The sequence below is a fragment of the Neolamprologus brichardi genome, chromosome 18 (assembly GCF_056152115.1).
Source record: "Neolamprologus brichardi isolate AB-2024 chromosome 18, ASM5615211v1, whole genome shotgun sequence".
In the NCBI taxonomy this organism is placed as follows: Eukaryota; Metazoa; Chordata; class Actinopteri; order Cichliformes; family Cichlidae; genus Neolamprologus; species Neolamprologus brichardi.
The window spans coordinates 20,932,810-20,953,628 of NC_142121.1; the positions used below are offsets into that span (position 1 = coordinate 20,932,810).

The 20,819-nt window shown below is 44.1% G+C and overlaps 1 protein-coding gene across 3 annotated transcripts in view; it reads left to right on the top strand.

Annotated features, from left to right (window-relative positions):
* The window catches only part of znf521 (zinc finger protein 521), an 88,671-nt gene that overhangs the window by 12,397 nt on the left and 55,455 nt on the right, over positions 1–20,819 (top strand). For all 3 annotated transcript variants that reach the window (XM_006786452.2, XM_006786453.2, XM_035905976.2), the window contains exon 3: positions 2,178–2,378. In XM_006786452.2, coding sequence (XP_006786515.2) covers positions 2,178–2,378 — 201 coding nt within the window. The remainder of the gene's footprint in view (positions 1–2,177; positions 2,379–20,819) is intronic.

The window sequence follows — 20,819 nt, forward strand, 5'->3', positions numbered from 1 at the left end:
CGTGTCTAAACCCCCACGCCCCCAGAGCGACTTTCCAAACCACCGCCCCCATCCCCTTCCCCCAAACATGTAACAGTTTACACTTCCAGTGCCGCATCGCTACAGCTCAGGTCGCTCACCTCAGCTGAGTGCGATGACCCAGCTCAGATTCGCTGAAAGTTGGAGCAGAAAGTTGTTACCTGAAACAAGAGAAAGCAAGGGATTGGAAATCAAACTTACAAATGCATAACGCTGATCCTTTTCCCCGGTAATCATAAAAAAAATGTATTTTATTTGGTCGTTATTGTGGATCTATGAAATAATATGAGAATACCAGTGAAATTCATCCACGCTCTGCTCAGAGGAATGTATTTCTATTTCAGATTAGACATAAAATGCTTAAATGTAGCCATCAGTTGTTTTTCCTGACAGGACCATGCTGTAATATTAGAGAAATTAATGATTCATGAAGGCCTTTGGGAAAAAAAAGAAAGTTTTAACCTCCTCCACAGGCACCCTGTAAAAAACACACACACATGAAGTGTTCACATTTCTGTGCATATTGTGAATTCTGTGCCTCTGTGTGCGGATGAATCATAACTCTATATTGTGTGGCTTTTGGCCTCAGTCAGAAGTGTTTCCCCCCCAGAGCAAGAAAGGCCTGCATCTGTGAGGATTGGGTTGGGATTTTCATTTTCTTGAAACACCTTCTGTTCTGTTCTGCATGGTCCCACCGGGGACCACAGTGCTGATATTTTTAGAGGGCATGTTCCGAGAGCCTCAGTCGCCAAGAGGGAAGGACAATGGAGGGTGTGATGTTACATCAATACTTGGCGCAAGTGGGGGAAAGAAAAAAAACCCTGGGTGGCCTTGATGAGTTCTCGACCGCCTTTCCTCAAGGAATTTCACAGTTTAAGAGCACCCTAACAGAAAGAGGACCTAAAATGGCCGCCCCAGTGTACACGCACCCAGCGCCAGTACAGCCACACCTGCACGCTTTTGGTGCCACACACTCCTTGTCCTCAGGCTCTATTAACTGTGTGCGGGGTGAAAAAAACAGGCTTACTCCTAACGTTCCCCTCCGGAGTTTCCAGACAAGCCGAGGAACACTTATTGGAGTGGGGCTTAAAATGGCTGCCAGTGAAGTGCAGAGGCTTTTCTTCCACCCCGCAAAAGCCTAACCAGGGTGGCGTGATTGTTTGATTGTAAGTATGGTGTTTTAATTAGACGTATTGTGAAGTGTAAAGGTCGCAATGTGAGGAGAGACAGGGCTGCGGGCCATTCTGCCTATTAATAAGATACTATTCCAAGCTGCTTTGGCTTAACTACGTGTCAGAATGAAGATATGCGTGGTACGCTGTGAGTGAGCGATGCAAGGTTTGATTTGCTGTCGGAACGCTTTAGTATCACGTGAAGAACTTCAGATTAGAGTGGTAATTTGAAAGATGGTTCCTCCTGATTCAGGGTAGTAAGTTGCCCACCCCTGGCACTGCTGCAGCACAAAGCCAACGAGAGACAAAACTGCAGATGGATTGAAGAATATTGATGTGCGCGACCCGCAGCTGCCTGCGAGCAAAGCTGAATAATTTAGGGAAGTGTGTCGTGACGACAGCCCAACACACACCAATCTCACTTTTTGTGTGTCTTCCTGCGCTATGCTACATACATCCACAGTTCTGGTCTAAATGTCTGAGTAATATGGCAAGGTCTTTCTCCTCTGATAGATGCTGACTGATGCAATTCAGCACTCGCTGGCAGAATTTCATATTTCTTTGGTCCAGCCAAAACTGCAATCCAGGATTTATTAACTACACATATTCCCATCAGTCTAGTTTCATATACTGAAGTTTTGCTTGGGTGAAGCAGGGCAAACACAACGTAAAACCATTTCTAATAACAGAGGGTGCGTGCTTGTGTGTTTGTATGTGTGTGTCGGATTTGTGTGTGCGAGCGTCGTACCGCCTTCTCCGCCTGTATATCTCTCGCCCGCACCTGCCCAACAGTTCTGTTATGGCATGAGTGGTTGAGTTACAGAGGCCCAAATTGAACCTGCATTTTTATTACAGCTTTTATTATTGTTTTTATTAAATCCAGAGTCTAGAAATCCATTTTATTGTCACCCAGAGGAAGCCGTAGTACCTCGCTGTGTGGGTCACCCCTCTGACTATGTGGTGCTGTCATTTCCTGTGGCTCGGCAGATCCAGAGTGCGCCCTCGAGAGGGCGGCGGAGGATGGTGAGACCGGGCATCTAAGGAAGAGGCTGCTCTCTCCAGAGGAAGGAGAGGAGGGAGAGGAGGAGGACGAGGAGCCCGCGCTGCACAGCTGCGACAGCTGCCGGCAGGTGTTCGAGTCGCTGAGCGATCTCACCGAACACAAGATTAATCAATGCCAGCTGACAGGTAAACAACGTTCAGCCCACCGAGCCTCCCCTCCACTCTGCCACTCAGCTCTTCTCCCACTCTCACTCTATGCTTTCATCTGAGAATATGCCACACTATGCGTGTTAGTACACTTCACCAAGGGGAGCACAACACCAGACTACCAGTTTCTTTGGTAGATATCCAGCAGCACAGGCCTCCACACACATAGCGCATTAGTTATATTGTGGTGTACGTTAATATCATCAGAGACGACATATAAACAGGCCCACACGTGCCCATTAAAATAGATAGAAGTATATGTATTTATAGTATGAGCCTCGTGTCCTTACATGTGTCAGCGTAAGGTTTTATACAGCACCATACTAATTCGAAACGTTTCAATAACACCGAGTGTTAGTAACATGGAGCTAGTAGGTCTCACAGTAACCAGACCACCAACTGGAGATGGATCTTTGCTCCAGGAAAGTCCCTCAGCTGCTCCCAGTGCGAGCTAGCTGCAGTAGTAATACCTTGTGGGATTGAAAGAGAAGGATGCCATTGGCAGACTGTGTCATTGACCTGTTGATGGATGAATAGGACTATAAATACCCTGACAAGGTGGCAGACAGAACTAATGATGTGAACTGAAGGTTTCCATGTGCTTCTCCTGGACTTGCTGTCCTCCTTTACATGCCCTGACAGGCCCGTATTGAGAAACACCATTTGATACTCATTTCCTAGTGTTTGGGCACATGTCTCGTCTCTTTCTACTGTCAAAAATAAAGTGAACTAAAATGTCCTATTTCTGTTTCAGATGTAGCACAGACGCTATTGTTTGTCATTCAAAAGAAAAGCCCAGAGATGTTTAGTGAGAACGTCTTTTTCAGCTACTCGTACGATTGAGTTGCATTCAGTCTTTAAGTATGATGACTAGCCTGTTTCATTTGGGCTCAAAGTCCAATAAAGTCATGTAGTGCATGGTGTGTAAAAATGCCAGTCATAATTCTTTAATGACAGTCATTGCATGTGTTATCATGAGGATTTTTCTCTTTAATATGTTTAATATTTCTCACTGAACCCAGTAATCGACTCTTTTATTGATGCCCCAGGGATGGTAAATGGACACAAGAGGAGAAATTGCAAGCAAGAAAGTTTATGGCTTAAAGATACACTCGATAATTGAAGTGGAATAGATAGCACATTGAATTTTAAAAAGAAAATGAATGTATGTATAATGTGTGTATATATATATATATATATATATATATATATATATGAATGTATATATAACATAAGAAAAAAAAATACCTCAACTACACTAGCAACATAAAAAGTAAGCTGGTAAGTAAGCATTTGCAGGAAACAACAACCTCAACCAATTAGAGATGTCGCTGTCTTCAGTTTTGTAGGGTAGTTCTTTTCCGTGACATTGTAAATAAGATGGGTTTCATGCAAACTTGTGGTTCCTACAAGAACACATACTGTTGTTTCACAGTGTTGTAGCTCATGGTAAGTCTACATTACAACACAATGCCTCATAATCAAAACCCCTGCTTCTAGAACATCACTGTTGCGCTCTATTAGAGGTAGTCCTTTAAGCCTTGTGGTTATGTGCTCTAAGTTCAATGTCACAGCTTACTTTTTCCATTTCAAATTTAAAGTCTTGGAGCATCTCAGTGCATAGAAACCCTTCCTAACAAGGCTTTTATTGTGAAACTTTGAAAGAAAGAAAGTGTTGTATAAACCTCATATTGTAACCTGAGGTTGTTGTTTTTTTTTTAACACAAATTTTTTTGTTGGGTCACTCAGCAGCAGGATGTTATTACTGACCAGCTGACAGACACAGTTGTCGGGGTCATGCGCCTCTCTGACTGTAAGGAATCTTCCCCAGCTGGTAGAAACAGTATTTACGTGTGTTATGCCCCCTCTTAGAATGTTTCAGTTAGCACTTTTGTGTGTGCCCAGCAATAGTCTCTTTTCTGTTTACATTCAAGCACAGTTTGATTTCATATTTTGCAACCGTCAGCAAACCACAAATTATAGGTTAGATATCCCATGAGTTTTACAAAGATTTTCCATTAACTGTGAGACAGTCTCAAGTCTTGTGTTTTTGTGTACTCAGTATGTAAAAATGCCTTCTGTTACCCTCCTGTCTGTGTTAATTTAAGCAGAAATGCATACATGTGCATTGCACAATGGATTTTATGCCCTGCTATGTGTTTAAATTCAGAAGAAGCGACACTCAATCAGCTAAAGGTTTGAAAACTGACTGCACTCTTCACTTCTGCATTACTGTCATCCAACAACAACAAAAAAGACTGGTCTAAGGGAAAGAAAGTGCAGAGTCTCCTGTCACCCTTTTTTTTTTCTTCAATCTGACACGCGATTCAATCAAGTCGTTGCAGATGTGTGGACAGTCTTTGTTTGGGGACAATTTGAGGAATGCAGAAAGAAAAAAAACCCCACAAAGGATTTTATTTAATTAAAGTTCGTCCTATACTTATGCTGTTGCACAACACTGAGAAAACAATAATGTTATAAAGTTGTGTTTCTGATTCAGGGACAGGTCTTTTCAGTATGTGGTCATGACTGACTCAGCCATACTTTTTTTTCTATAATTAAGCCTGTCTTTTAAAAATGTCAATCTTATGGACAAATAACTCTTAATTGCTCAATGATGAAAAAAAAAAAAAACACAGTTTGGATAAGAGCCCCTGTGGAAGCCAAACAAAAGATTCTAATTGCCATTAGGGTATTGTGATTGTGCAGAAACACTCTATTAGTATTCAAACACAGTGGGAGAAAAGAAACTTCTAGATGGCATACTAAGTACTTTGAATGCGTGTGTGTGTGTCTGTGAGTATGTGTTTGTGCATTCTCTGGAATATGGGATATGAGATTTCCTATGTGGCATTATGTAGACATCCATGACCAATTAATCTGCCTTACATCAAGTCTCTACTCACAGATGGATCCTTTATTAGAGTCGTTTTCTAATCAACCACCAGCACCTGCTAAACTCTCCATTTTTACGATTTCAAATATTTTATTTTTGGTTAACAAATTGCAGAGCTTGACTGGAACCAATCCATGTATGAAGATTTGCATGCTGACACAACTCTGCATTTTTCCCCTCCCATCAAAACATATACAGTGAGTTTCCTAAGACAGACAGCCCATATACAGTCAGTAAGCTTAAAAAAATACATATTATAAAAGCAGTCGGATAAGGCAAGTGAAATAAAGTCTAAACAGATTCTAACTGTGTGTCGACCACACCCGATGGACAGAGAGAAAGAAAAAGATGTTACATGTCACTGCGATCAATGGCGGCCATTGTCTCTCCCCATCTGGCAGAGGTATAACACCTTCCCATGCACTTAAGCTGTGGCCACTGCAGTGCGCTAAGGGAGCACATGGGTATGGATTGCCTCGTGTCCCCGATGCGATCGGTGCTATTGATCGCACTAATGCTGGACTGCAGAGGAAGGCGAGCGCCTGAGAAAGAGAGCAAGGGAGAAGAAGGGAGATGTGAAGAGTGAAAGAGAGGGAGAGAGAGTGCTGCAGGAATGTGTCCCCAGGGAGCCCGTCTTGGGCTGGGGCAGGGCTTCAGGAATGCTCCCCAGGAGATCCCAGTGAAGGCTAGGGCAGGGCTGGAAGAATGCTCCTCTAGAGAGTTGAGAGTGGAGGCTGGCTGGGGCAGGGCTAGAAGAATGTTCCCCCAGAGCACCCCTCTAACTCTGGGGCAGAAGTAGAGAGGCTCTGAGGGGGGAGACCCCCCCTACCCCACCCCTCGGCTCCAGAATGGCTGCGGATCAGGTTTCCGTGTGGGGATCAGCATCCTGCCGACATGGCTTTAGGCTACCCTGGGGAAGAGACAGGAGGCTGGAGGCATAGCTATTCCATAGGACTTTCCAAAAACACTTCACAAATGCTTTGTCTCACTATCACGCTGCATTGTCTGCGCACACTTATATTGTTACCTATCCTTAATGGAGAAAGAGAAACAGTGTGTGTGTAGTTTGACTTTTGTTCTCAGTTGGCACAAGAGATGTTCATATGCCAGGTATGAGATTGCAATGGTAGGCAAGGAAACATGCCTTCAGGCCTACTCGCCAAAGAAATACCTTGCTTCTCATCTCATTTCAGCTTGTGTTTACTAGCCCACACTGTAAATAAAAATAACACCTCTAGCTCAGAGTTTAATTCAAAAGATTGCATTTTCACACAGCCTTACTCGGTCAATTCTTCAATTCCGCGTCTCTGAAGGTATTTGAATAGCCTAGTGCACACATGGGCTGTCAGCCTAGTGGCCGTTCTTTCATTATGGGTCCAGCTCCCTTGAGCAACACCTTTTCTTGTGTCCTTCACTAGAGGAGGGGCATGTCTGCTCCCCCCAGAGAGATCTGTGCCCTGCTATTTTAACCCTCTGTGAGATGACCTTTTTAATAAGTGTCTTTCTCTGCTTTCCTGCCGGCCACTGTGCGAGCAAACAGAGCATGTCTTCTGCTTCCCTCAGATAAAGGAATCAATCAGAGTGGGTGCAACAGAGAAAGAGAGAGAGATAACTGGGCCATATATGGATTTATATTATGTAGATTTCCCCTTTTCCTCATCCCTGTAGACACTGCAAAATGCACTCAGCTTCAATAAAACACATTTCAGATTTATGAGAAAAATACAAATGAAACACTAATACTCACTGAAAAACAATAACATCTCCTCACAATGCACAACATGCTAATGTGATAGAAACTCTTTCTCTGTTTGCAATGGGCACCATTTCTTTTTTAAACCTGCTGATATATGTCCCCCCCCTTCTATTCCCAACCACAACATGTTTGCTTGAAGTGTTTGAATTCATTTACATCAAGCCTTTGGGTCAGCAGCATGGAAACATTCAGTAATACCCTCAACTATGAACAGACTCCTGGCAGTCCGTGCTTTATACTAACTGTTTCCAACAGGCTCCTATTGGTTGTACTGTTTTTTTTTTTCTACTAACTTTGTGTATTGATCCAACAGCTGCTTTGTGGCTGCCAAGAAGAATGTGCCAAACTGCAAAGACTTTATTCGCTTCAAAAGGGCTCACATAAGAAGAAAAGCGACATGACAAGACCTGATTAGCCGAACTCTGAGCCACCGCCGTTCATCAGAAATTCTGCTGTGTTTTTGCCGGGGTGTCTTGCGACATCCTGGTACAAAGAGCAGCACACTGATTACAAGGCTTTGAAAGGAGGAGAGGCGGTCAGGGGAGAATAGCTACTTCTGGCACAACGCAGCCACTGAAAAGAGACCTCATGCTAGAGTGAGCTCTTACAATTGGGCTTGAGTCTTTCCTGTGTATGTGTTTGTGTGGGGGGCATGTTCTACGTGAGCGTCTGAGAGAAAAGAAAAATAGGTATGGAGGGAAAGAGGTAGAAAAGATATTAAAGTAGATGTTGACTCCGTGGTATAGAGTCCCCGTGCATTTCCTCTTTGTGCAACAGTGCCAGCAACGTTAACAGGAATGTCATTAGGAATTCAAAGCATATGCCCTCGTGAGGACGCCCTCTTTCTCTTTCCCCTGTGCTCCACACGGCACATATTATGCACTGTATAAAGTATTTATTGGTCTTTGTCAGACGAGGGCTGCATTTTCTGCAGAAAAACCATCAAAATAAGAATAGAGGAACTTGCAGGGTTTTTTTTGTGTGTTTTTTTGCTCGGCTTTGTGGGTTTAAGGCATAAACAACAATGGCTAGCACTGCAACTCTTTGCTTTTCTCGTATCCGCATCCCCCATCTATCTAACACTCTGTGTCTCTCACGTTTTCGCCTGTTCAATCAGTCATCCGTTCACACACAAACACTTATTAACGAGCACGAGCACACACGCTCCCTCTCAGCACCTGCGTGCCTGCACTTTGCATTTTAGACGACACGTAATTCATCGCCCAGGAGGCTAAACACATGCCGGGACTTCATCCAGTTGACCTCTTTCTTAAGTAGGTAGCCACAAAAGCCGAGATGACATGTGGACAAAACAGAGATAATCTCCTGCACTCACCCAGAACTACAAGCTACAAGCACCTGAGCGAAAACCTATACCAACGACAGTGTTCTTATTTCCCCTTTTTGCTGTGTAGCGGTCCTTTGAAACTACTGTCTTCAGTTCTGAGACAATGACCAGCCCAAGAAGCGGTTGTTTCGGTTTCTCTCACACTCAGTATCTCTCCCTGGCCCTGGCTCTGCCTGCTCTTTGTTCACTCTCTTCCTCAGCCTGCAAGTCTTTTTCAGCGGCACAAGCAGAAGAATGGCACATTAAATCTTAATAGGACTGCGTCTGGCCGTGTTGAATTGCAGAGCGTGTTAAGCCGGCGCTTTCCTCCCCCTTGGCACACGCTTGTGGAAGTGGAAAACAATTGAATAAAAGAAACCGCTCTCTCTCTGTAACACAAGTGACTTCGGCTGTTCTGCTGAAACTATGAGATTGAACTGACTCCAGCTCACAAATGGCTTAAGCCCTTACTAAGAGACTGTAAAATAAACATTTGTACTTTTCAAGATGCATATGTAGAAGGTGCACAGAGGGTTTACCTGACCACCCACAATGAAGCCGTCGCATTATTCCCTGTTCCAAGTGACAGCTGAAATATGCTGCCGTAGACTCTGTGCTTAACTAGTGGCTGAGGAGGCAGGAGTAACCTCGCTAGGAGGGATATGTGAAATGTATGAAGAGAAGGAGATAAAAAAGGGAATATTTAGATTGAATACAGTCAGAAAAAATAACAAAGAAGTAGAGAAAAGACAGTAAAGGTAGGGAAGAGCCAATCTTAGCAGCAATGTGAGTCCAGGCCTTCTTTGTAAGGCAGTCAGAGGTGGTAATTAGCCAGTGATGAGTTGACGGGTTGTGTGTCCAGTGCTCGGCACTGCTGGGTGGGGCTGTGGGAGGTAGATAAGGCCAGCAGTGGGCTTATCTCTGAGAAGGACAGGCACCAGGCCTGCCAGGCAAATCCACCCACAGACCTGCCGTATTTTATTAACAACATCATTAATGCCAGACAGGTTATGTGCGATGGCTCGGAAGAGAGACGGGAAAAAGTAAAAAACAAATAAAGTCTCAATTCCTGCTTGGCCGGCCAGTCTGAAGTACATAGGTACCGGTTGACGTGTTTTGAAAGCAAGGAGCTTGTGGAGATGTTTACCAGGTAGGCAGCCAACGGAAGGGCACGGAGAGCAAGCTTGGATCTTACCTCTGGGTTTTGCTCATTCTCCTCTGGGTCCCCAGAATTCAAATGATTTTCTTTTTTTCCCTTTCAAACGTGGGACTACTCACCAGAATAATGATGAAGCAGATACAGAGAAACATAACTAGACACAAAGAAAAGGCAAAAATGTTTTTTTTTTTACTTTACGGACATCCAGGGTTTCATTTTTAAACACATGCTTTGTAAAATGCTTAGTTTTCCCCATTTCTCTTTCTCTCGCTCACCTGCATCTTTCAATCAGGTGTTCAAAGTTTTGTCTTCTTCATGCTCCTTTAAATTATAGAACATTAGTAATGCATTTATTACATTTTTTTTAGTTTGCAGTAATCTATTGACCTTGAATCAGATGGCACTATAACAGTTATCAGTTATCATTTTGTATTAGTATGTGAAATATGCCAAACAGCGTTTGTTCAGCGGCATGTCTCCCTATAATAATAATCACCCCCAGGTTACGAGGATGTGACCAGGGTGCACCAATCAGTGTATACCTCACTCACCCCAATGCACACCTAAATGAAACAGGCTTTCGAATCGTCTTCTGCAATTTCCCCCCAATGAAAAAAAAAAAAAAAGTCTTCGGATTTTGCTCATGTCTGTGTGGAAATGTACTGCACATTGATCCCCATAGGGCTTTTTCCTTACATGGCTTTTGCCAAACTCACCAGTAATGGGAGGAAAGGAAGGAGGGAGTCGGAGGGCGGTGGAAAGAGTGACCAGTCCGACAGGTTTATGTCTCCCTGCAGGCTGAGCTCTGTGGAGCGGGCCCACAGGAAGGAACGGAGCCAGCTGTGACGGCATCCTGCTAGCCACTGTGGTTTAGGAGCTTTGGGGCTACACTATCACCAACTCAACATTTCCCCCTCTCCTCTACCCTTCCCAGGGGTTGTTTTTGTTGGCCAGGGGGCAGTGTTTGGGTGGGGGCTGCTATGTGGCTCTGTGGAACAGTCACTCCTACACTTCAGGATATGGGAAGTTGAACCACCCGCAAGGACAGGGATTCTCAAATATCGTGTAAAGTAGCACATTTGTTCCTTAGCACTAATTGCCATTTTCAGACTGGAAGGTAGGTTCATAAATGTTATTTTATGGGCACGATGGGTGTCATTTAAGGTCTCCAAGGCCACCAGCTGGACTATGCTTTGGCAGTGAAAGCACCATGTGCTATAACAGAATGTAATGGTTCAACAGTAAAGACATGCTGTCAGGTAGCACAGAGACATCCTTCTAATGTTAAGAGCAGTGGACAGATTGGGTGGGGGGGACTGAGAATGTAAAGGTTATCTGATCTATTTCACCTCCAACCTGCCTGGCTGATCAATCTGCTGGAAGAGTCAATCGATTTGATCAGAGCGCCTCTCCTTAGAGAGGACCTCCCAAGGAGTGGGTAGGATTCTGCGAAAGGCTGCCAGCTTGGAACATGTCTCCGCGATAAACCGAGACATTAAAATCCCTGATTAAATAGTGACTCACCACCTGTGGCAGCCATTCTCTAAATAAGCCACTGATTTAAGACGGCAAAGAACATCTACTGGTGCTGTCACTCCATCGTGTTATCAGGCTCATTATAAATGCAATATGTGTACAGTGAAATCACATCAACAAAATCCTGCAAGACTGACTGACAGCCAAGAGAGATCAGGCCGTAGTAAACAGAGTGGTAATCTTTATATTAGGACATTATGTGCCCCCAGTCAAAGCATGATGCATCTTTCTCATCATGAACTTGGTTTGTAGAACATACCCCACAAACAAAGTCAACAGACAAAACCATCTTATGATTGGATTTTAATCCAATTGCATTATTATTCAGGCCTCCCATTGGCCATTCATTACTCTCACATGGAGCCTGTGTGGGTTGTTATCACCCAATCAGGCTCAAGACTGTATTCTGGAGAGCATGCTTTCGTTTGCATCCTTTAAACCCTATGAGCCTTCCCTCTCTCTGGGCCCGCCAACGGAATACCTAATTCCAAAGTAAACTGATTGCTCTCTCCAACAAGATTACGCTGTGATGATGTTAGCCAAATGAGACTGCTATTCAGATGCAACCAGGGCAGGCAAGGATGCTTACCGCAAGATGACTGATCAGCATGTTAAGAGAAACAAGGTTGGGAAAAAAAAAGAGGAGAAAACGAGGGATAGAAATCGAAAGAGTGCGAGAGAGTTGTGTGCGTGGGGGTAAGCAGAAATGTAATTTGCTTCTCACCTCAGGCGACTGGGCTCTGAGGCCAGTAAATATGCAAACAAGCTGAGCCTGGCCATCAATATGAAGACCCTAGATGATTACTAATCTCCACCGCAGAAGTAGATTGAGGTCTGTTCAGCAGTGCCATGTAGCATGAGGGTAGGGGTGGGGGGGGATAGGGAGGTTAGAGTCCAAACTTCGTCTCCATGTTGGCTGCCAAGATTATGCACAATTCAGAGTTATAGGTGTAGCTGACCTTCGGTTTGGGAAGTGCTATACTATTTATGATGCATACAAATTAGCAATAGAGCGGCAATAAAAATGCAGGCATCTTAAACCTATATTGTACATGTTTTTGAAAGGATACATTAATCATGTTGCGAATGTAATTCAGAAACTTCTGCTGCAAGTTTCCAGTAACTTTGAACCTTGTTTCAAACTCAGCCTAGTCTTTTCATCATGGAGAGCTCCTTGTCTGATATGAGCTCTTAGACGTGCGGCACAGTAGTTTACCAGCCCATTGTCATTCCCCATCCGTAATCCGGGATAAAACCTATGGGACGCAGACCGGTCTGGAGTCATTAGGTGTGTGCGTGGCTTACCCAGACAGCCAGATAAACCAGATGCCTCGGGATGGCCAGGGGTCATCTCTCTGTGTGAACACGTTGTTGATGTCCTTGTTTGTCTCTACCTCTTCTTTGCCCGTATCCCCCCTCACACCCTTCATCATTCCTTTTTTTGCGTGCTTTCTTTCACTCCCTTGATTGCCCTGCACAGTCATCACAAACACAGAAGTCCGCGTTGGAGCTTAGCAGTCGAAGAACCTGTCAGCTAAAGGGAAGGCGGAAAGAGAGACAGGGGAGTTGACTGTGGCCCTAGGTTGAATGCCTGAGGGTGTACTACGTGTGGAGGATAGTTAGTGCAGAAGGACGCGCCACAGTCTGCAGGTGAATTCTCTCATTTTGGGAGACTTAATGCATTTGAATCATCACCTCTAGGGGGACGTCTTATGACTTTCTGTTACAGAATGAGCCTTGATATAAAATGCAGCAAAGGTTGTGTGTGTATGTGTGGTTTGTGTTTTTAATACAGCAGGAGGGCCTGTAAGAGGAATATATATATTCTAAGAAAGTCTTTGCAGTCCTAAACATAATTGACTATTTCTTGTATTTTGGAGTATGTTTCCAGCATTGAGCTTTACCCTCTGCAGTGAGTGCACAAGGCTTGAGGATGTTTACCTGGCATGGTGCCTGTTGTAGCTGCCCTCCTGTTGAGGAAAAGCAGGTCAGGGTATAGCTTTGTGTTTGTTTGTTTGTGCAGGTGTGTGTTTTTCTCGCACGTGTGTATTGTGTGGCTTGTGAATGTGTATGGCTTTGTGTGCGCACGTAAGTTTGCGTGTATGTGAAGAGGAGGGGAAGATCATTAAGATAGAAATAGTCGGAGAGTGCATTACATTCAGCTAGTTAAAAAAAAAAACACAGAATGTAATCTAATGTACGCAGTTATTTTTCAGGAGAGGGCGGGGTGGTCAGTGATGGGGATGGTGGATGGCGGGTAACTGGATTCTCAGTTCACCTGAACCATCCATCTGCTCAGCCATCAATCTTCCTGCTTTCTAGCCCTCCGTTCATTTACTCATCCACCCATTTATCCAGCCTTACCCATGGCCAAAGGGCCATGTCTCTTTGTGGCCCTGATAATCTAGACCAATTTCCTCTGCAATTTATTTCCCAGCCAACCACCCACCTGGTCAAGCAGCATCAGGCTTCTCAAGGTAGAGCTATTCATCCCAGCAAGCCCCTTCCCACCAATCACAGCCTTTTTTTCCCCCCCCTCCGTCCTCAAGCCTTAGATCTTTTTGTCTTTTGTGTTCTGAAGTTTCAGTTTTATACAATAGTAATGGAGTATCCTTTCCCTTACAGTAATCTCTGACACCACTCAGCATGTGTTGTTTACCTCTAATGCCTCAGCCCTTCTTCTTCTTTGATTTCTATTATCATTTCCCATTTCTACCACTTTCTGTGCTCCTTCATCTCTGTCTTTCTCTTCCTTTGTCACTTTCTCTTCCTCTCCTTCTTGCATTCTTTCCTCCTTTTCTCCATCCTGTCATGGCTCTTCAGTATTCTGCTGCTGTCTTGTGTAGAGTGATTTTGCCCAGACACGTCTGGCTCTGGGTAAAGTGCAGTCCCCAGAGAGCGTGCTCCGCAGCCCCCAGGTCGCCAGCACCATGAATACATTATGATCCCCATTTCCATCCTGTTGCCACGGCAGCACTTTTGGAGCCGCAGGGCGATTAAGACGTGTGCTGTCGATACCCTGATAGGAGCAGAAGTTGGATCTGGAAGCTGGCCTTTGATCAGATTTCATCCTCCTGCCTGCTATTGGTAGCTTCAGTGCAGGAAGACAAAGACAGAGTCTTGTGGGTTTTTTATTGGTTTGACAAGCTCACCTGCTGCACATAAGCATACCATGCATCCATCCTTGAGCTTTTTTTCCCACCTCTATGCTTTATCTCTGTCTTTCCTGCCTGAAACCATTTCCCTCCCTTTTTCTCATTTCCTTTGCTCCTCCCCATCACCGCAGTTCAGCTAAGGCAGCATTATACGCAGTCTCTCTCTGCTCTATGATATTCTGCTATGCTCACAAAGGAAGCAACTCCCTTACCTTTTATTGTTTCCTTTTTTCTTTGGGGGATGATGTATAAAACATGGTGCCTCAGGTAGAGGATGTTGGGTAGGAAGCCATGTCCCCCTAAATGGCCAGCCGTGTGCATGCGCCTAACACTTCACTGAGCAATCTGTCAACATGTCAGCAACACATGTTTTGTAAAAAGCCTCTGGTGGGAGCCAGGGGAAAAAAGGCACTCCTGCCAGACCAGAGAGGAAATGCTTTTTTCTCCTCTATGCAGTGGATTTTCTATTGCTGGTGCTCTGTCCCACGGGCCCCCCACCACCACGCTCTCCTCCCCCACACATACACCCGTTGTCTGCACTTCAGAAATTTGAACTGGGGACCCTCGAGGGGGTTTACTGGGAGGGTGGGGGTAGGCTGCGAGGGAGGGGCTCCCTCTTTTTCAGAGCGTATGAAATTGTGAAGGTATATTGTGGCAGGTCCCCAAGCGGTCTTTTCTAATACCTGAGTTTCTGGCGAAGCTGGAAATTACCAGCGGCTCCCCCGAGGGACGGCTTTATCCACACCAGGAAGGGGAGCAGAACTCAGTGGGGAGGTTACTTAATGCATGGCTGAAATAAAAGAATTTCTGAGAGACAGAGGCTGAAAAGCTAGCTTTTTTTTTTCTTCATTTTTCACCCCCCTCCTCTCTTACTCTCGTTCCCTCTCCCTTTCTCTTTTCCTCCCCAGTAGTATAGTTTACTACTCTCTGCCTTCTCTTGAAGGGTTCTAGTTTAATAAACTTTCAGAGGATCCTGCTGGTGCAGACAGCTAGACAAATACCCTTGTGTGTTCTCTTTTGTCAGAGATACAGCTTTTTGTTATGTTCTTGCAAATTTGATTTCTCCCTCTGTCTTTCGTTTTCTCTGCCGCCCTCTGTCTCTCTCCCTTTCTGCATTTGTCTTCATCTCCCTTGTCCTTCTCTTGCTTTCTGTCTCCCTCTTTGATTCACAAACACATAAATACACACACACACACACACACACACACACACGAAGTTAAACTCTCTTGTGGTTGAGTTTATTGTTTGGTCTGTCTCTTCGTTCTCCCCCTCTGTGTTCCCTTTTGTTTTCTGTATGTTTTGTTGTATTGTGCACAGAGGCTGAGATGCAGATAGAATGCAGACAGTTTGCCCTGGGTGAAGAGTGTGCACAAGCATCGCTGTTATCTATTTAACAAAACACATTATTCTATTTATACATGACCAAATTCTTTAAGTTCCACCTACCGTTAAGGTGCAAAGTGCAGTATATTTTTCATCAAGGAGATTTAGAGCAAAGTGTTGGGGGCAATTTACTCATCTCTGTATAGTTTCTACTCACTGAATCCGGCTGCCTTTTTAATCAGAGCCTGTATCTAATGTCTGTGCATCATTAAGCTTGCCATGTTCATAACCTATAAAAAAAACAACAACATAAAAATCTCATCCATGTATGAAATGCCTCTCTCCTTGCTTCTTACTTCCTCTGTCTTCCTCCCCCTCTGCTGTTGGTAAATAATTCAACCTTTCCCTGTAACAAGTGCTGGCCTTAATAGGGAGCAGTACCTGTAGTTGGGATAAACAAGGCAGTCGGCCTCACCAGTGAAACAGAGGGATTTGGGCTTCATGAGGGCAGAGGAATAAGTCGTTTCCTTCTGAAAGGCAGAGTAGACTGGCTGACATTAATTAAACCCTATAGGATAAAGGTTATCTGAGGCCTAGCAAAGCAGAGGCCGTGCATGCAGGATGTTATGTCTGACGAATCCTAATCAAGACTTCTTGGTGAAGCAACATGTACGGGTTCAGGCATTATATGTACGCTATGTCTGTGATATTATTATTCTAAAATCTGTGTTCCTGCGGGAACTCATTTTACAAAAGAGTGGTATTTCATCGATAGAGGAAAGGCACTATGATGTTTGGCTGTCTGTTTTCAGTTGCAGACACATGCTGATAAAACAAAAAAATCGTTTTCAAAAAAAAAATAAAAAATACGAAGAACAGGCTTTGCTAGAGTTTCAATTCCAAGAAATTTCCTAGAGAATTTCATGTTGAGAAAACACTGTTGCCCACTGTGCTCTATGGCGGAAATTGTGCCAAGGAGTCTCCCATGTGATGTGTGATCAGTGTCGGATGTAATGTGTTACTGTAATCTCATCAGCTCGTTCATGACACAGTAATGTAACACAAAACTGCGACTTAATTCAGTAATCATATGATAATCACTAATCAAACAAATCTGAACTTGCTTTTGTTACAGTTCCTCAATTATCTGCATAACGAGTAGAGGGCAAAAGAAAAACAACCTAATTAGCTTTTTTGTGTGCGCTTACACCAGAATCTCCTCACCTTAAATGGTAAGAGGGTGAAAACATGGCGATGGCAAAACTGCAGGGCGGTTTGTGACTTTTGAGTTGTTAAGTTATGCACATTGCTTTGAATTTCGTTTGCACACTGTGTCCAGGACAAAAGCAGCTATCTACTGCAGCAAACACAAGATCAAGGCTCTCCAAGTTGCTGCAAACGTGACATGCTAACACAAGGTTAATAGCAAACCACCCGACCCAGAAGTGAGTGTATAACGGCCTCAACCAAGCAGTCAAGGCTAACAAAAGCAGAGATGAACAGGCTTTTAGCTCTGTGTATTCTGCAGCCAACACACTGTCACTACATTTTTCTATGAAGTGTGATTAATCGGCTTTGCGATAAAAGCTGAAATACTACCAGAAAGATCTTGGGTTTGCTTTCCTTATTAGGTTTAGTGATTTGCACATTATATGCAGATTTGACTTAATGCAGTTAACTGTCACAAAAGTAATTAAACAAATAGTTTCATATAGGCAGCAAATAAGGAAAGAAATGCTTTTAAAAATAAGTAGTGCCCAGTGCCTTACTTTTTTGAATAACGAACAAAATCCTGCTGTGACTGACTTAGCTGACCCTAAGTTTGGCATGCCACTCGGGTGCCAAGGCTCATGTTTTACAAATTACCCAGAGGGCCGTGCATCACCTCTGTGCCCATATTTTCTCCCTGCTGTATGCATAGTGTGTGGGATTATATTCCCCCAACTCTAGCTCTTCCCTAAGACAATGAACAGCTGCAGAGATGACAGTCACCTCACTAACCCGGGAATGCTGAGAAAATTTCAAATTAGGGGAGAAGCGTCACTCTGACCTATTGGCATACCCCATTTGTGGTTTTATACCGGGTTAAGGAAGGTAAGGCTCCATGTATATGTCATCAGGACACCCGTGGAAATTAAAAGTCACCTTCTTTGAAATGGTCTTGTTATTTAAAATAGCCAAGGAAGTGGGCGAGTGACACGGGTTTTATTACCATCTCATTGTGTTCAGTTTCTATATTAAGGACTTGTATTGTAACACTAGCTCATCCGCGAGAGTAGTAAAATAGTAATGTGCGCTCCATCCATATACTGATAACAGCTGATGTCCGCTCATGAAAAGTAATTAGCTGATATGGATGTTGCTGTCAGTGAGAGCTGATATTGGCGGATTATTACATTCACTCTCCTTGAAATGAGTTCATCACAGTAAGCTGTACATCCAGATAGACATTAAGATTGCCACATGTAAGAAGGACAGCTTGTTATTACAGCAGGATAGGAAGATTCCAAGAGGATGTCACAAAACGGCCACACTATCCACAAAAATTAAAGGACCGAATATATTCTTCTTCTTCTTCTCCTTTTTAAGATATCACAGAATTCGCCTGTGACCGTCGATCTACTCGCCATATGTTGCTTCAGATGCAAAAATCATATGTAAAATTATACAGGGCATCTGAGATGTTTCCTCTGATTTTCTTGTATTGAACTGATGGTAATTCAGGTGGGGGATATTTTTTGGCAGGCATGCCAAGCTCCTCTCCTGAGACTAAGATAAATAACCTCCCCAGGTGGTGTTTTTACTTAGTAAACAGGTACTAACCCAAGAATCGCTGGTTTTATGTAAATAGGGAGATAAGTATTTGTTGAGGTGTTGGAGTGAGGGGATGGTATTCAAGGGTGAGATGAACCTCAATAATCTCTTTTAAGGATTTTTCTACAGTGACCCTGAAAGTTTTTCACTAAGTACGTCAGCATGCAAACTTTTAGCAAAACAATCTAGGGGAAAGTGTTTTTTTTTCAGCTGATAAATAGATAAACATGAATAAATCAATGTGAAGTGATGGATGAATAAGTAAAATGCCCTGTAGTCATTTGTCTAGTTGTATTCAGGCCTCATATTCCATCCTTGTTCTGCAAATGAAGATGAGGGTGAGGGGCAGGGAAGAACGTGCTTCGCTCTGTGAGGTGTTGGCATGTTTGTTTGTCTGTATCGGCGTCTTGTGTGTGCATTTTTATCATCTTTTAGTATTAAGATAGGATGACGAGCTGCCTGGATACCAGCAGAAAACAATAGAAGGGGAAACAAAGCAAACCCCTAAATCTGTCTGCCATTTGCGCTCACATACTGTACACACATGTCATGAGTATCTTGGCACAGTTACTGGGCCAGGGAAGTGCTGGTCTGGGGCCTGGCCCATTCTCCAGAGACACCCCACCACCTCCCACCCCACCACCTCCCCTCGCCTCCTCATTCTCCACCCCCCCACCCTATCCCCCTTCCTGTGCAGTCTGTGGACGCAGTCTGAGGCGACAAGGTTGCACAACAGCTCTCAAAACCTTCACTTTGCAAAGATGATCATAAAAAAAAAACACAGTCTGCCATTAGAAATCTGTTAAAGAAGGAAAATAATTAGAAGGACTGTGATAATTGTGTCAAGGGGGAAATAGATCAGACGAATTATGGGAAGAACCACAAAATCTTGCCATGGCTTTGTTACTTTGCTGTTTGGTTCATTCCGACATTGATCCACCCTTCCATCTGTCATCCTTTTCCTGTGCTCCTTCTTCAACTCTCCATTTGTATCTCTCTTTCTTTCGTTCTTTCTTCCTTTGTTGGATTCGAGAGTGGAGGAGCCTTCTGGCTTTAACAGAGAAGGGATGAAGATGTTTATTCATCTGGAGGGTATTAGAGCCATGATTAAGGAGGGGAGGGAGTAGTAAGGCTGATGCGACGTCTGCAATGCTCGTTCTTGGGCCGCCTTTGGGATTCTGGCCAACACACACCAGGAAAACAAGAAGTGAAGAAGAATGAAAAAATACTTGTAGTGAAATTCGATTCTCTCGGGAAAGGACAGAAGTTTGAATTTTAGCTGGCTCGCTCTCCCTCTCTCTCGCACTCGTTCTCACTCCCTGTCCTCACAGCTAAGCTAATTATTAATGAATGCGGTTTCTGTTGAACCTTGGAGAGGTGTCAGCACTGCAGTCACTGAGGGTTAAGAAATCTTGACATTTAAGACAGGGATGCATGAAAATACATCGTCTTGCTTGAGTTGATGCTTGTTTTTCTTCCCCTCCCGCTTTCCTCTCCACGATGCATGTTTTCTTCTCCCTCTTGGGCTGTCTCCAGTTGTTTTACCACTGACAAGCTGGGCTGGTATTGAGGAGATATCAAATAAGGCCACAGTGTATTAATCGGGGGAACCAAAGGTCATGGGTCAAAAGACAGACTCAGAGTTCGCTGATAAATGCTAATGCTAAACCTAACACAAGTTCATTTCCAGGTTGTTTGTCCGCACGCATGTGATGCTCTTCGTTGTTTGCGGTGAGGGGAAGAAAAAAGAGGGAGAGATGAGGATACAAGTATTTTTATGGGCATTTGACAAACTAACTGGCCCTTAAAAATATTTCCAGTGCAACTTAAACTAATAAGTGAGACGATCCTTTCTTGAAGTCTAGTCCAAGTTTTATGGGTCACTCTGAGGTAGTTTGATTAAAAAGAATTAGACCCTGTTTTCTGAATTCAGTCAGTGCTGTGTTGGGTTTTAAGTAATGGATAGCGTCTCTGGAAACTTGCAGACCAAACCCTATTTTAATGAAGCAACCATACAGTAACTCAGCATATTTCTCTATGCACAACAATTTTTTTCTGTTCCACGGTGATCGCATAAATCACATTTCTGTGAGTAACTAAGAGTGTTTGTGGGGGGAGGGGGAAATAAAAGAGCATCCAAGTAAACTCCCGCACAGTGAGAAAATATAGTAGCGGCACAGTGCTGCAGCATCTCTCAAATTGGCTGACTGGCTGGCTGGCTGGCTAGCTGACTGTCCACTGGGTCCTGCGCCTGGTCTGCCGCAGTGTTGAGGGAACAGCACGCACACACGCAGGCACCCTTGCCTATTGAAGCCCAGCCCAGTCCAGTCCCGCCTGGCCCAGCACTCCCTTAGAGCCAGTGCAGTGAGGCAGGCGGTGAAGGGCCATGCTGGGGGACAGATTGTCATCCTCCTTTCTCCCCCTGGGAGGCTCACTGTGGCTGCTGGTCCAGCC